The sequence below is a fragment of the Nannospalax galili genome, unplaced genomic scaffold, assembly GCF_000622305.1.
Source record: "Nannospalax galili isolate Female #2095 unplaced genomic scaffold, S.galili_v1.0 scaffold155, whole genome shotgun sequence".
NCBI classification, from domain to species: Eukaryota; Metazoa; Chordata; class Mammalia; order Rodentia; family Spalacidae; genus Nannospalax; species Nannospalax galili.
Genome location: NW_008339923.1, coordinates 1,283,209 through 1,300,701, shown reverse-complemented (window position 1 = coordinate 1,300,701; position 17,493 = coordinate 1,283,209). Strand labels below are relative to the sequence as shown.

The window sequence follows — 17,493 nt, the reverse complement described above, 5'->3', positions numbered from 1 at the left end:
CTGGCCTGGAACTCACTATGTTGACCAGGCTGGCCTTGAACTCACAGAGATCCGCCTGCCTCTGCCTCCTGAGTGCTGGGACTAAAGGCATGCACCAGCAGACTTGGCTTAAAAGAGATTTTTAACCTTTTAATTATTATTTATTTTATAATTATATGCTACCTTTATAGTAAATATAGACAATAGAATATCATTTTGGAAAAGTTATTAATTGCCAGTCTAAGGCCAGAGTATCTGCAGACTAATCTTTGACCCAATTAATCAACCTACAGAAAGTCTGGCTATCTGGAGGTTGGGTGAGAGACTGGCAGAGGCACAGATGAGAGTTAATGTTGACTGAGTGGACACTGTGACCAGACCTGTATGGCAGCAGCTTCGGGAGGCCAAAAGGCTGTGATAGCACTTTAGTTGTGCTCCTGCGGGTCCAAAAATGCTTTGCCCCTCCCCCACAACCGTGTTGTGCCTTCTTAAGAAAAAGAATAATCTTCATTTTTAAATGTTCATGTTTAACACCTACAGCAGATCGAAAGAAGGATTGTGTGAATGAGTGAATGCCTACGTAACCTGAAAGGCTGTCACACCCACCCCTGAATGGCACCTGGTAAACAGTGTTACCAAAGTGCTGGGACATGGGTTTTGGCTCTCTGGACACGTCCTGTCTGTCTGCCAAGCTCTCTTACAGTACGTCCCTGCTGTCTCACATCAGTGCAGTGACTGTTCAGTTAAAGTCCACTCCATCAAGGCAGGGCTTGCTAGCTGTTGAGTCATAGGCCTTTAACACAAGAATGTGTCTGGGTGTTGCTAGCTGTCCCCCAGATGAGTGGCTTTGTTGCAGTTCCTCTTCTGGCACTTAGGCACATCAGCATCAGCACCCCAACTTGTACTCGAGCTCTGCTCCACCTTTCTGTCAACAGCACAGCTGTCCCCCTCCTGCTCTCAAAGCCTGAAAGGAAAACATGCTTGTTTCCTACAGGGAGTCTACATTCAATCTTAGGCCTGATGGGTGGGTGGCATGTCTGCAGGACACGTTTGTTCAGAGACACTTTCCTGCTGCTGTGTGGGACATGCAACGGAATGCTCAAAGGCTATGTCATCTGAACTCTTCATGGGTGATGAAAACCTATTAATGTTAAACCCAGAAGTCTGCGAATATTTCTGCCATCATGTCAAATACCTTTGTAACTCATGAGAGTCACGAAAGTGTAAATCATAGGAAAGATTGTTTGTTCAGCTGACTGGAGTGTTTTCTCTTGGGTAAGTGGCTCCCACAGGTCCCAGCCTCTCCTACTATGAAAGGGCTAGTCACATGCCAGGAAGAATTGACTATGTGGACCCCTCCCCCAGAGACTTAACACTTGTCTTGATCATCAAACTTAAAGGCTTACTAATGGAATATTTTTATTTCCCTTTCTCTCTCACTAATTTATCTGTGTCTGGGGGGTGGGGTTGGAGCCACACTGTCAGGGGCTCTCACCTCATAAACAGTGTCCTCTGTTTCCTGTATTATCTTAGACTTTTATTAAACTAGACTCAGTAAAATGTGGGAATTGTGTCAGAGTTCTTTTCTTAAGTATCTTCAGTTTGGAAACACTTATCTGGTGGGTTAATGTTTTCTCTCCTGTCTGCCGGGCTCTGCGATAGGATTTGTTTTAGTTTGTGGTTTCAGATAGTTCAGTCTATGGTAGGCTGGTCCACTTATTTCTGTGGTGAGGTCGTTAGTACACAGAGCATACCAGCCTGGTGGGGCCAAGCTGTTCAACTCATGACAGCTAGGAAGAAGAAGGTGGTGGCAAAAATGAGCCATGGCAAGATATAGCCTCCAAATGTGTGTCCTAGTGACCTGCTTTGTCCAGCCAGGCTCCTCCTCCCACAGTTCCACTATCTGCCGATAATCTATTCAGTTTTTAACCCATCATTGGGTTAAAGTAATTCAGAGCCTTCATGATCTAATAGTCTGAAAATGTCTTCACAGACACACTAGAGGTGTGCTTTAGCAATCCCCTACATGTCTCTACAATCAATCAAATAGATAATATTCATAACCATCATATTTGGTTAAAACAGATGTTTTCTTTTCTTCTTCAAGATGGCAGTGCCCTACTTAAGGATGGGCAAAGTTCCGTAGTTCTTGTCCTTGGGTATGCATCCAGGTGAAACCTGGAGCTACTAGTCTCCTTGGGAGCCTTTTGTAGACTATCATTGCCCAACCAGTGTCTTAGGAACAGACTTTATGGTACAAGTCACCTGTGTGGTATCTCCCCATAAATTTTCTTTTGGAACATTCTGGGAAGGAGTGTTAGGAGACAAAGTCCATGATAGGAAGCCCTATCTTCGGATACTTTATTGGGTCCTTCACAGAGCCCTTTCTGTGCTTTTTACTTACCCCTGAAAGTAAAAAGCACACCTTGTTATATTGATAAATTACAAGATTTGAAGCTTGCTCTTTTGGTCCAGATGATGTTCTTGTCCCTGAAAGTGAAAAGCATACTTTATTATAATAATAAAAAAATTACAAGATTTTACGCATGCTCTGTTGGTCCAGACGTGTAACTACTGTGGTGACATGCAGGAAATGTGTGCAACAAGACCATGGCCCACCAAGCTGGCAGAGCCTGGCCGAGCAGGTTAGCAGGATCCCCCTGTCTCCACAGATGCTGATGCAGAGATTGAAGGAGCCCCTGCTGCACCCCTGGATGTGGTATCCTTGGATGCCAACAAAGATTACATCATCATCTCTTGGAAGCAGCCAGCCGTGGATGGAGGAAGCCCTATCTTGGGATACTTTATTGATAAGTTAGTGTTTGGCCTAATAAGTTAGAGTTCTTTGGTTATAAAGATGCATGCTTGATTTCTCCTATCGTTTCTAAGTGAAATACATTCTCTTCTGATTTTCTCCTCCTCTCCCGTCTCTGTCCCTCTCCCTCTCTTTCACCATATGTGTATGTATGCATACATTCATATCCATATTTATTTATAGACATAAATTCTTTGAATTTGATCACCAACACGTCACTGTTGGCAAGAGTGCAGTGAATCTGTACATCTAATAATAGAGGCCATTTTAGACATGAAATAACTGATAGTTAATATATTTTTTAATGTCTATCTTTCTAGTATGTCAGCAACTTAAGAATCCTGACTTTAGGAATGCAAATGAATTCTTTACACCACAGGACATGCTTTCAAGATACTCAGATTATATGAGAAATAATAACAAAAACACATAGTGTTCTGTTATGCTCTTACCTACAAGTTCTTGCTGTTTACATGCTCCAAGATTCATAGACCCTGATATTTATGGCAACTAGATTTTGTACATGACTTATTTGGTGGGTGTTGGCAATTCCAGTAACAAATTTAGACTACTGACCTAAATATGTTGTTCTCTGACTTAGTTTCTTTCTGTTCAAGTAGTTGCTCCAGTTCTTTTTGGTTTTGGCTTTTGAAACCACTAGAGACAGATAATCTGTGTCAGAGTATTAAACCTCATATTTTTAATGAGAAAAAATATGCCCACTGAGCTCAATAACTTCCAGAGAAATATTTTGAATACGTTATATACTATTTAACCATGGACAAGAAATAGTATGGAAACCTCATTCATTACTGATAGATTGTGGAGGTTTACATACAGTTCTTTTTCTTACTTCAGCTTCCACTTTGTTGCCTTTGGCAAATATCCAACGGATCTGCAAACTTCGATCAGTGAAAGATTAGGCACAATCAGAATATTTTGTTCTCTTCCTGCCTTAGTCATTACAAGAAAACCACATTATTGCTAATATTTATTGTTTGCTACAATACTGTTCTAAATACTTTGTGAGAGTTTGCCACTGGTCCATAACCATCCTGGACAGCCATTGCTATCATAAGGGGGAAAGGAGGAGCTGGCCCAAACCACATGCCCATGAGGAAATGTTGACTTACCTAAGGTCACACAGGTAGGAAGCAGAGGAACTAGGGTTCAAGTATCAGCCTGGTTTCAGGTCAGTGCTCTTCCTGCTCCAGCATGCTGGAGAACCTTTTAGAGCATCTGCCTGCACCTTTTGTTCTGTCTGGGTGAAGGTTAGGAAGTATGTTCTAGCACCACCTGATCACATGACTGTCTGCACAGAGAAGAGGGAGAATGCTGGCACAGCCTCTGGGGACAGGGCCCGGAGAACTCGGGGCCCGGAGAACTCCGCAGCCCTCTCAACTCCCAGCCATTCCCTGCCCGTAGCAGCTCCAGAAACCTTTTTATTAAGGATGTATTTAGAGAAAATGGATGGAAGGTATGAATTGCAAATACATTTGATAGCACTTTGCATAAATGCTGAAGAAAATTATTACTATTTGAATCAAAGAATACAAAATGATCATGAGGAAGGGAAGACTTCTCCCCCCAGTGTTTTGTATTGCCTGATACTCTCCTCCCGGGAGAACCATTTGGGATGTACACGTTTCAAATATAGTGCCATATTAGGGAAGAGAGTCAAACTAAAAGCACTGTGTTCTCATAAAAAGCAGGGAGTAATTTTATCCTGATGCTACATAATTCAATCAAACGAGTCTCTAACGCTGTGCTGAATGGGTCAGTAGCATCAGGTGAACTATCATATTCATTTCCTGAGCAGTGCCCTTCTCTATCTTTGGGTACCAACTTTTATGAAAACAGGCACCTTGAGGGGCTGAAGAGACAGCTCAGCAGTTAAGAATACTTGCTTTTCTTGCAGAGGACCTGAGTTCAGACCCCAGCACCCACATAAAGCAGCTTATAACCCCCTGTAACTCCAGGTTTAGGGGATCTGATGTCCTCTTCTGGCCTCCTTGGGCACTGCATGCATGTGATACACATGCATGCATACACACACGTGCACACACACACACACAAATTTTTTTTCAAAGCAGGCACCCAGAACTCAGTTTTAAACTACTTCATTTTCCCATTTGAATTTTTATACCTCTCGTCCATCTCATCTATTAAAGAAAGAAACATAGCTGGACATGGTGGAGTACACCTGCACTCTCAACACTTAGGAGGCAGAGCCTTGAGGATAATGAGTTCCAGGCCAGTTTGGGTTACATAGCAGGACATGGAGATGTATGGGGCTGAAGGAGAGAAACACATTGGAATAACCTTACATTTGTACTGACACAGGATGCAGTGATCATCAAAGAAGAAAATAATGAGCTGTTTCCCAAACTACAGCATGAATCATTTTATTTTGTTCTATTTTGTTTGGTTGGTTTGGTTTTTGGTGACAGGGGCTCCCTGTGTAGCCTAGGCTGGCCTTGAACTCATGATCCCCCTACCTCAGGCTCTCAAGTGCTAGGATTACAGGTATGCATAGCCACAGCCACCTGCACATAATTATCTTTTTAGAGACCAATTAAATTTTTTGGCAATAATTCCACTTTTAAGAGAGAATCCCTAAAGAATTCACTGATGCTAGAATTAAAGGTGTCAGGGAGATGGGAGAGATTCCCCCCCTCCCCAAGCCTCTCTCATGTAAAGATTGTGGGTATCTGCCTGATTTTCTTACCTTCATCCCCCAATGCTCTTTGCACACAAGACCCCTCAGATGATTGTTCAAGAAAGAGCTGAGGCTTCTTTCTTATTGTAATAAAAGACATTGCAAGCTGGTGAGATGGCTCAGTGGGTCAAGGTAACTGCCACCAAGCTAGCAACCTGAGTTCGATCCCCAGGATCCACATAATGGAAGAAGAGAACTAACTCCTGCAAGTTATCCTCTGAGCTCCACTGGCTCTCTGTAACACTCAAATGCCCACCCCCTACAATCAATCATTGGAATTTTAAAAAAGACAGAAAAGATGCATTACATATGAGTGGAACTAAATGTGTGAAGTCTAAGGAGCTATAACAAGCCGTGTATGAGTTGCATGTTTTAAGACGGGATATATGAAGCAATGGGGTGGATTTGTGCCTTGAATCTTGTAACTTAGCCAAACTTTTTATAATACTTTTGCTGATCACTCTTTCCCTCAGGTGTGAGGTGGGCACCAACAGCTGGTCTCAATGCAATGACACACCTGTGAAGTTTGCTCGGTTTCCAGTCACTGGTTTGATAGAAGGTCGCTCCTACATATTCCGAGTTCGAGCTGTGAATAAAACTGGAATAGGCCTACCATCTCGAGTGTCGGAGCCAGTAGCTGCTCTGGATCCAGCTGAGAAAGCCAGACTTAAAAGTAAGCTCTTTTCATTTCTCTGGATCTTCCCTAAGCCTTTAAAAAATACTGCTCTAGGCTTCACTGCAAGGTTATCTCTCCCCTCCACTAGAGGGAGACAAAAATAAGAAATCACTGATAGAAAATCCTGGAGTGGGTTGAGCCCAAGAATGTAAAAATACCTTTTTTTTAAAAAAAAAAAAAAAACTCCTTTTAAGAGCTTTAAAAAAACCTCATTTTATTTTTTGTATTATTCAGAAAAGCTTGCCTTGTTAATCTGTGTTCCAAGCATTATGTGTGGAATGAAATATGAAAATAAATAGCCCAAAGAACATTTTGTCTTAACAGTATTAATGTGTTCCAAATATAATTGTATTTATGGTTTGTATTAGTCACTTTTCTATTTCTGTGATAGAAACACCATGACCAAGGGAAATTATAAAAGGAAGAGTTTATTTAGCTTATGGTTCCAAAGGAGCAAGAGTCCATAATGGCGGGGAGGCATGGGAGCAGAGGTGGCTGGAGGAGGAGCAGAAGCTAAGCTCGCGCATCTTCAAGCAGGCACAGGAAGCAGAGAGGGATTCAAGATTCAGTAAGGCTTAAGAGCTCTCTAAGCCCACCTCCAGTGACGTGCTTCCTCCAGCATAGCCACACTTTCTAAGACCTCCCAAAACAGTGCCACCAACTGGGGTAAAATGTTCAAATACTTGGAGCCTATGGGGGACAGTCTCATTCAAACCATCATATGGTTCAAGATGAATTTCTTAACTTTGAAGCCTTCTCCTAACAAGTTAATATCTGAACCCTGTGAACTTCTCTATATTAATTAAAAAACAAATTATATCTGATCTCAATTTAAGCTTCCACTTAGGTAGTATAAAATCATCTTGGACTGGCAAGATGGCTCAGAGGGTAGTGCCTACCACGAAAACTGACTGTGTGAGTTCAATGCCTACTACCTACATGGTAGAAGGAGAGAACCAATTCCTGCACAGTGTCCTCTGACCTCCAGTGGTGGTCTGTGCCACACATGTACACACACAGTAACTAAATAAGTAAAAATGTAATTTAAAAAAATTTTAAATTTTATTCATTTTTTATTTTATGTATATGAGTGTTTGCCTACATGTATGTAAGTGCACCCATATTATGCAATGCCCTCAGAGGCCAGAAGAGAGCATATGATACCCTAAAACAGTAGTTACAGATAGTTGATAGCCATCATGTGGGTGCTGGGAACCCAACTCAGGTCCTCTACAAGAGCAGCCAGTGCTCTTAACTGCTGAGCCATCTCTCCAGCCCTTTAAAAATTTTAAAATAGTCTTTCCATCTATTTATCTTCCAAATCTGAATATCAAACCCATGGTACATAAATTATGCCTTCCATTTCTTTGATGGTGAACTATATGACATCCCCAATAAAAGGGACTATAAAATGAAAATATAAGAATCGTTAGGTAGTAACACTTCATTCTGTTCCAGTAGCCCTTCCTAGTCATGTTAGGGCAGTAGTTGTTCACTGAGATGTGCATGTGGGATGCTTAGGGACATCCCTTGCCTCTATCTGTGTGTGCAAATAGCACCATTCACGAGTTGTAACCAGCAAAAGGGTTTCCAGACACTGACAAATATCCTAGGTACCAGGGCAATAATTCAAATGGGATATTTCAGGCCCACGCCATATTTATAGCTTTATTCTTTACCTTAATTTCTTTTAGTGGCATTACAAATCTCCAGGGAATATAGAGTCGCATTTTCCCTGTGCCTCTGTCTACTCTGCTTCTTGGTTGCCCTCCAGGCTCCTTTCATCAGGCAATGGCTTCCCTCCCTGTACAATTAGTAAATTCCTTCCCATGCTTTTCTTTACTCCTCTTTTATGAATTCCAGCCAAAATAAGAGTTTTTTGAATTGGAAATACATTGTTTTCATTCCTATCTTTCTGTTTTTGCCCAGGTTTGGGTGAAAATCCCTTGAGTAAAGCAGGATTAATCCATCCTCTTTCTTTAAAAAGAATTATTACATTTATTTACCTATTTATTTATTTATTTATTTATCCATATTTTGGGTGGGGGGCATATGCCACAGTGTTTGTTTGGAGGCCAGAGGACAACTTTGGAGACTCAGTTCTCTCCTTCCATTATATGGGACCCAGGGCTTGCACTCAGGTCATCAGGCCTGGTGGCAAACACCTTTGCCTGCTAAACCATCTCTCCCATCCACCATTTTCTTTCTGATGCTTTTAGGGTCACGGATGAAATTCCTCTTTAGCTTTACACCTGTCCCTTCCATTTTTGTTACTTAGAATCTAAGATGATTTTTCATGGCTAACACTTTTCAAAATGTAAAGGGATGGACTAGGAGTGATGGCATATGCCTTTAATCCCAGCGTTCAGAAGGCAGAGGTAGGCAGATCTCTGTGATTTCCAGGCCAGCTGGGCTACAGGGAGACCTTGTCTTCATGATGACAGATACAGAATTACTGTTAGGCTTATGATTGTTCTAGAAGTGTTTCTCTGAAATATGTGCTATCTCTGAAGGAAGCATGTGAAAGCCCATATGTTTCAGGAGATGTGTATTGAGCAGTTATGTGAACACAGATCAGTGGCTTAGCTTATACAAATGAGTTCCACAAAAATCAACCCAGTCAGTCCAGGGAGACTCTAGGCTCTGGCAGATTGAGAGTTTCTAGAAGACAGGGACCATGCCTCCAACAGTGCCTTATACAACTTGGATAGCAACACATTAGGAAAACACATACATGAACTAGGAACAGACCTATTTGTGACTAATCCAACTAGTTTATCAGTTTTTCAAAGCAGTTACCACCCCATCTGTGAACATTTGTGACTTTTCCACTTGTCCCTGTTCAGGTCGTCCATCAGCACCCTGGACAGGACAGATCATCGTCACTGAAGAGGAGCCTACAGGTAAAACTCTGGTCTCCAAGACACTGCCAATATTTCGCTCTGCAGTTCAGCTTTTTGGTAGTGGTATATCGTTATTTATAGTGCTTTGGAAAGAACATTCTGAGAAAGAAGATAAGTGAAATAATTTATCAGAGAATCACATTTCGGGGGCTGGAGGTGCTGGAGATTAAGCATAGGGTCTTGGACATGCTAAGAATGTGCTTAACCATTGAGCTGTATAGCACCAGGCCCTAAAGAATCACATTTCACTTTTAAAGATTTATTTGTACAATTGTCAGATAATGAACTGCACACATGGAAAGTGTACAGTTTGATAAATTTTATTTGTATACATCTGTGAAACCATTGCTGTGATCAAAACAATGAACATGTCCATTACTTCTAGAATTTTCTTATGCTCCTTGGAAATTCCTCCCATTCACTCCTCCCCCATCTCCAGGTCATCACTGACTTGCTTTCTGTCAGTACAGTTCATATTGTCTGCGGTTTTAGGTAAATGAAATCAGACTCATTTTTGTCTGTTTCCTTTGGCCAGCATAATAATTTTGAGATTTATTCATGTTGGTATATAAACCAATCCATCCCAATTCATCCCTGTAAGCCTTAAATGTTCGTGTAGACTTACATGTTTCACTTCTCTAGGATAAACCCAGGAATAGAATGGGTGAGCTATTTGATAGGTTTATGTTTTATTTGTAAAGGAATTGCTGATTGGTTTCCAAAATGATTGTGTTGCTTTTCATTCCCACCAGCAGTGGATGAGGACACCAGTTCTCAGCACTCCACATTTCACTAGTAGTTGGTAGGATGAGTCACTCAAGTTAGCTCTTCTACTAGACTTCATGAAATTTCTCTATGGTCTTAATTTGTATTTCCCTGATGTTGAATATCTTTTAATGTGTCCTTGTCATGTAATTTGACATTTGTGTTAAATCTGAGTGCTTTTTCCTCTAGAAGTTTCATGGTATTCGCTCTTACATTTAAATCAGTGACCGACTTCAGATTAATGTTTCCTACATCATGTGAAGTAAGGATCTCAGATGTTATTGTTACTTGCACATGGCTATCCAATTATTTTGAGCTAGCTATTGAAAGATTATCCTTTGCCCACTGAATTTGCCTTGGAGCCGCTGTCCAATCAATTGACTACATAATCTGTGGATCTACTTCTAGAATCCCTCCTGGCCCATTTTGTTTTCTCTACATCAATACCATCAGCTCTGGCTACTGTAGCTTTTCTGGCGTTCGTTTTTCCACACATCTGACTTATAAAGTCCTCCAGTCTCTTCTTGTTGCTTCCAGAGCTTTATCACTATTCCAAGTCTTTGTCTTTTCACACACATTTTTAAACACTGCCAAGCGTGGTGGCACATGCCCTTAATCCCAGCACTCAGGGAGCAGAGGCAAGCAAATCTCTGTGAGATCCAGACCAGCTTTGCCTACATAGTGAGTTTCAGACCAGCTGGGATTACAGGAAGACCCTGCCTCAAAAAAACAATTTTTTTTCTTCACTGAATCCAGGTTGATGTTTTTCAGTTTACGAACAAAGCACTCATCGTATCTTACTTCTATTTTTAGTTTAGTACTCTCACACATTTTTCTCAAATTTATCTTTGTAATATTTCTAACATTTTAAATACATTGCTTTTGAATTTTAACTTACTTTTGATGCTAGTATATAGAAATTTAATTATCTTTAACATATTGGTCTTATGTCCTACAACCTTGATGAACTAGTTTGGTTTCTTGTTATTTTTAAAAAATTTTAAATAACATTTTTATGGATTTTTTTGAGAATTTCAGACAATGTATTTTGATCATATTCAGCCCCTCCTCCATCTCCTCTTGGATCTTCCCCCACCTCCCCACACACTTCATGTCCTCTCTTTTTTTTTTTTTTTAAAAAAAGCAATCTATCTGGGTTTACATCCGTAAAGAAAACTGACTCTCCCTCTCCCAGCAGCTATCAATTGCCAGTAGTTTCTTAGCTATTGGCCACCTCCCCCCTCCATGCTGGGATTTTTTTTCTTGGATTAAATTGTTAATTCTCAAATTATTTGGGTATTTTAGACTTTTTTGAAGAGTCTTAGGACTATGCCATCTATGAATAAATATGATTTCTTTGTTAGAACTTCTAGTACAACATAGGAGTGGTGAGAAGCAATAATGAGATCGGACATTTTAGTTTTTTTCTGATCTCAGGGGGAAAGTCTTTACCTTCAAACCTAACATTACTATAGAGTTGTTTATTTTATTTTATTTTTTGCATCTGTATACATGTGCGTGTGTGTATGGTATGCATGCATGTTGGCATGTGTGTGCAGGTGCAGGTGTATAATTGTGGAAATGCATGTGGAAGCCTCAGGCTGATGTTGGGTGTCTTCCTCATTTGCTCACTGCTTTATTTACTGAGGCAGGGTCTGTTGCTGAACCCAGAGCTCACTGCTTCTGGCTAGTGTAGCCAGCCCAACAAGGATTCTCTGTCTCTGCCTCCCAGTGCTGGGATTACAGGAGCCACCACACTCTTACATGGGCTCTGGGGACCCGAATTCTGTTCTTAATGCTCACATGGGAAGTTCTTTATCCAATGAGCCATCCCCCAGCCTCTACTGTAGCGTTTTCATAGACTTACTTTACCAGGTTAAGGAAGGTCTTTTTTTAGTGCTCATTTACTGAGAGTTTAAATCAGGAAATAGATGTTAGATTTTTTTAAAATATTTTATTTATTATTTTTATTTTAGATGTATGAGTGTATTGCCTGCATGTGTGTAAGTGCAATGCCCAGGAAAGGGAGTCAGGTCCCTGGAACTGGAGTTATGAACAGTTGTTAGCCGCCATGTGGGTACTGGGAATCAAGCCCCAGGTCCTCTATAAGAGCAGCCAGTGCTCTTAACCGCTGAGCCATCTCTTCAGCCCCAGATGTTAGTTTTTTTTTAAGTGTTTCTTATATATATCTATTGAGATCATTTTTCTTTTTCCACTAAGTTAATAAATTGCATCGATTTGGTTTAGATTATAAACCAATTTCACATTCCTGGGATCAACCCCACTTAGTCTTTATTTATTGTCCTTTTTATATATTGTAGCATATTTAGTAATTTTTTGTTAGAAATTTGTGCATCTTATTCTTTATTATCCTTCTTATAGGGCTATATTAGTTACTTGTTAAACTTTGGTAAGAAAATTTCACATATAGGGCAGGCAAGACAGCTTAGCAGGTAAAGGTGCCTGCAGCCAAGCCTGATGACCTGAGTTCAATCCTCAGGACCCACATAGTGGAAGGAGAGAACAGACTCCTGCAAGTTGTCCTTTGACCTCCATGCACATGTACACACACTCCTCCCTTTGCACCTAACTAGATAACTTAATTAACAACAATAATAGCATGAAATGTAAATGGTTAAAATACCTCAATTAAAAGACAAAGATTGCCCAGTTGTATGAAAAGCAATATCTAACTATATGATGCTTATGAAAAACTCAGTTTAAGCCGGGTGTGGTGATCCTCGAACAAATTCAGGTCATCAGCCTTGGTGGCAATTTCCTTTACCTGCTGAACATTCTTGCTGGCCTTCATGTAGTTATTGACCTGATTAGATTTAAATCTATTATCTTATTTTTTCTATCTATTATACCGGTTTTGTTTGTTTGTTTTTGAAACTTTAGGACAATTTTATTCGAGTTTAAAGACAAATCCTCAGGGCAGACAAGCTGTAAATCTCAGGAGAACGGAGGGGAGAGGAACAAGGTCAGACACATGATGGACCAGCAGCTAGCTGGTGGGGAGGGGAAGGGAGCATTAGAGAAAATGTAGACACCTGAAGCATTGGAGCAGCGAGAAGTGTTAGGGAATGCGTGGTTAGAAAAGATTCCTAAAGAAGAAAAGGAGAAGTTACATGTTTCTGAAGAATTCAGAAAAGCAGGCAGACTTACAGAAAGCCACATGTCTGTGGTCTGATATAGAAGATGCCTGTTATCAGTTTTTAACTTTTTTCTCATTTCTTTGGAACTGAACTTTTTTATTATTATATTTTATCTGTGCTGCATCATTGGTTTTAATTCTTCATTTTGAGTTTTAATGCTCAACATTGCATTTTATAATGTGTAATATGCATCTTTTCACAGCCTACCTTTTCCATCCCCTGGTGCTCTTATTGTCATGCACTATACTTGTGCATAGATTATAAACTCTATAATGTGATATTATCGTATTGACTTCAAATAATCATCTATTTTTCAAACAGATGTTAAACATTAGAAAGTTTCCTATATTTACTCACGGTGTTGCCTTTTTCTTTCCTTTTCTTTTAAAAACAAGATTTCATGTAGTTCAGACTGGCCTTGAACTCCTGCTCCTCCTGCCTCTGCCTTCCAAGTGCTGGGATGATGGCCGTGGGCCTTTCTTTGCTTTTCTTGTGTAGATTCCAGAGTTCATTTGACCAGATTTTCTTCCATCTGAGGCACATCCTTTCTCTTTTATAACTTTTTAAAAAATTTCTTTTAGTTCAGGTTTGCTGACTACCAATTGTTCTATCTTTTGTATGTTGGAAAAGGTCCTTTAACCTTTTAAAAATATATCTTCACTGAATATAGAATCTAGTTAGACAGTGTTCTTTCAGTACTTCAAAGAGCTGTGGATCAGGTGCCAACTGTGTGTGGAGGGCATTGTCACAGAGAGTGTACCGAAGTTTTACATCTCTTTAAAACACTGCACAGGACCAGACAGCAAGCTTGGAAAACATTAGAAGGAGCCCGAGTCAAGATAAATGAAGAATTCAAAAGTAATAAAAGTGAGATTTCTCCTAAGAATAGAAGAGCTAATGAAAATAGATTCTGACATTGAGCTGTTGCTTAGAATGTCTGTTATTCATGGTAATCACACTGACCACAACACACTGAAACTGGTCTCCAGGAAAGGCTTTCTCTAGAAAGTGTGTCGTGTTATGAAGCACCAACTCAGAAGCACTGAACTTTAGGATAAAACAAGGCTTCACACTTAAAAAAAATTATTTTTGGATATTTTATTTATTATTGCTATTTTTAAATTATTATTTATTTGTTATTTTTATTTTATATGTATGAGTGTTTTGCCTGCATGTATGTAAGTGCACCACATGCATACAATGCCCACAGAGACCAGAAGAAGCATTGGATACCCTGGAAGTAGAGTTACAGGTGGTTGTGGGTACTGGGAACTGAAACCAGGTCCTCTGGAAGAGCAGCCAGTGTCCTTAACCATTGAGCCATTTCTCCAGTCTCTTAATTGATTTGATTTTTATGTGTATTAGTGTTTTGCCTGCATGTAAGTACACCCATGTAGTGCAATGCCCAAGGAGGCCAGAAGAGGGCATCAGATCCCTTGGAACTGGAGTTACAGATGGTTGTTAGCCATTGCTGGGACTTAAACCTGGGTCCTCTGCAAGAGCAGCCAGTGCTCTTAACAGCTGAGCCATCTCTCCAGCCATAAGTCCTTATACTTTTAAACCTTAAATATGTAACTCTGGCAAAAGTCCTAGAAATGCAGATTTATTTATTTATTTACTTATTTATTTTGAGCTGGCATGGTAAAAATGAAGGCACTGAAGAGCAGCGTCATAGTCTTCCGTGAAAAGGACATGCTGAGAACTGTGGAACATAGTTAAGGAATCGGGTTCATTTGCATTAAAAATCAAACCTTATACAGAGACAGACATGTGGAAGCGGGAATGACAGTCGCTTCTCTTACCCTTTGATAAGTACTTTGGTTTTACCAGAGCTGTTCAACAATGAAGTGTTTTAACTAGTTGGTGAGTTTTCATCCCTCAGGAAACACAATTATAGATGTAAATTACTAGATTAAATTGATGTTTAGTCCCCAAATATTAAATTGGTAAAAAAAATAATAATCTAACAGTTTCTGCAACTTTCCACAAAAGGCAGCCTTTGTTTCCTAAGATACTATATAGTTATTTCTGTAGATAACAAATAATTATGTAGTTTCTTTTTAGCAACAGGGTATTTCTCTATGTTCTTATAAAGACATTTTAAATCAGTCTTCTGAGGACAGCTGAATAAAATGTCAAAGTCACTTGGGGTTCCTATGGAATAAACACCTGAACGATTCTAGGAAATAGTGGCCTTCCATCAGACTGCGTGTGGTTTTCATAGAATTAGCTGTATTTAGACTGCAGTTAGACTTCATTAGGGAATGTAATAGACGACTGCATTCTCCTCATTTTAATCAGTGAAACTTAGATGACTTCTCTGCTGTGTGTTACATCCTGAAAAGATCACTTGTATCACAGAGGAGCTTAGGACTCTACCATCTAATGCTAGGAGCTATAAACTTGTATTTAATATCTGAAAAAACAGGAAAGGAGAGGAGAGAACAGGAACTTAGTCCACTGTGGTGCAGATCTGCACTGTAACAGCAGCTATTGTCATTATGATGTTTAATTCCTGTATCTGTAGTATCTTTTTTTCTTTTTACTTCTAAGATGTTCTATCACTGGTTTTAGAATTTTGACTATGATGTACATTTGGGTGGTTTTCTTCCTATATACTATGCTTAGTGTTCACACACTTCTCAGCTCTGTGGTTTTATAGTTATCCTTAGATCTGAAAAGATTTCAGTATTGTTTCTTTGGACACTTTTTCCCTATACCCTCCTCTCTCCTCTACTTCAGGAATTTCAATTATTTGCCACTTGAAACCACTTGAAATTGTTCTGTGGCTCATTGGTCCTGTGGTCATTTAATCCTCATCCTTTTGAGCATGTGGAATATGTTTACAACCATTTCTATGTCCTTGTCTTCTAAGTCTTGTTTAGCAGTTCACAGATGATACTAATTCTATCACCTGTGGCATTTCTGGTTTTTTTCTAATTATTAATTATCTTCCCTTATTATAAGCTGTATTTTTTTTTATTCTCTGTATTCTTTGTATTTTGAAGTTAGATTGTGGATATTTTGAGTTTACGTTGTTTGGTGCTAGATATTTTTGTATTTCTAGAAATGCCCTTGATTTTTCTTTTCAGAAAACAATTTAATCGTTCCAAGCCTTGCTTGGCTAGGGGGCAGGGAATACGGGCACTGTAGGGGACAGAAAGGGTAAAGGAGGGGTAAGGAGAGGAAGGAATGAAAGACATTTTCTAGGCTGGGTATGGTGGCACACACACAGACATAGGTGGATCTCTGTGAGTTCAAGGCCAGCCTGGTTTACACAGTGAGTTCTAGGCCAGCTGGGGCTACAGAGAGACCCTGTCTCTAAAAAGACCAAAAAAAAGACATTTTCTAATGAAGATGTCACTAACTGTGAGGACCATCCAGAGAGGACCACGTGCTCCCTACACATCTGACCTTTGCCCAGAAATCAACCCCACCCTCTCCTGGCACAATCTAGACTTGAGTGTGCTTTTCTTCACCATTTTTAGCACATGAACACAGTCTTGGTTTAAGTTTTTTTCATCAACTCAAAGACAAAAACCATTTAAAGACAAACAGTTCCAGGTTCCTTAGACCTGTATGCTAACTGCCCAATGGTATTTAAATGACTGAATGAATGATAATTTGGAGGAAAGCTCAGCAATGAGACTTCTTTATGCTGTGGAGCCACAATCAACTTTTTCTCCAAGAGGAGAGACATGCTTGTGGCTCTCCAAAGTGTCCCTGGCTCCCCTGAATATGTGCACCTCATTCGACCTTGTTGTTTTTCAGAGGGTATCGTCCCTGGGCCCCCCACAGACCTCTCAGTCACTGAGGCCACTCGGAGCTATGTAGTGCTGAGCTGGAAACCCCCTGGCCAGCGTGGTCATGAAGGCATCATGTACTTTGTGGAAAAGGTAAGACTCCAATATTAATAGTACCTCCTGCCACTTCCTAAAGATTTTTTTCTAAAATAGACCTAAGTTCTAGAACAGTGGACTAGAGGAGAGCAAGAGGAATGATCTAAGCTCTCTAAATCCTTTCCAATTATGAACTGTCTCTAGAAAAATGTATATCACATAGAACTTTGCCTGAAAGCTCAGGGGCCTCGTGGATCCTTGAGACTCACTCACAGACTCCTAAGAGGTCCACTGACCTCAAAGCCTAACCCATATAAAAAGAAAAGTATTCCTGAAGCTGTAGATTGCCTATATGGCAGTGTCTCTAGAGACTTCCTCTATCTCCCTTGCTTTAGTGATGGCTTTTAATCTACTTGTTCTTCTGTCCTGGGGATGAAACTAGATGAGGGTCGGTGGCTGGAGGAGTCGAGGTTGTACTACTTTCAGACGGTAGGGAGAGTTAAAGACAGCAAACCTTCACACAGTGCTGCTTAGCTAGTAGTGCTCTTGAATAGAATGGGCCTACACTGGCAATCCGAGACACTGGCTAATTCTTTCCCCAAAACCTCTTCTAATTATGTTGGGGACTAAAACATAGCA

General features: G+C 40.2%; 1 protein-coding gene and 1 pseudogene across 3 annotated transcripts in view; both read left to right on the top strand.

Annotated features, from left to right (window-relative positions):
• The window catches only part of Myom1 (myomesin 1), a 163,970-nt gene that overhangs the window by 70,638 nt on the left and 75,839 nt on the right, over positions 1–17,493 (top strand). For all 3 annotated transcript variants that reach the window (XM_008834616.1, XM_029564280.1, XM_017798566.1), the window contains exons 11-14: positions 2,652–2,793; positions 5,987–6,186; positions 9,036–9,092; positions 16,787–16,911. In XM_008834616.1, the coding sequence (XP_008832838.1) occupies positions 2,652–2,793; positions 5,987–6,186; positions 9,036–9,092; positions 16,787–16,911 (524 nt within the window). The remainder of the gene's footprint in view (positions 1–2,651; positions 2,794–5,986; positions 6,187–9,035; positions 9,093–16,786; positions 16,912–17,493) is intronic.
• LOC103735436 lies at positions 12,853–14,061 on the top strand (annotated as a pseudogene).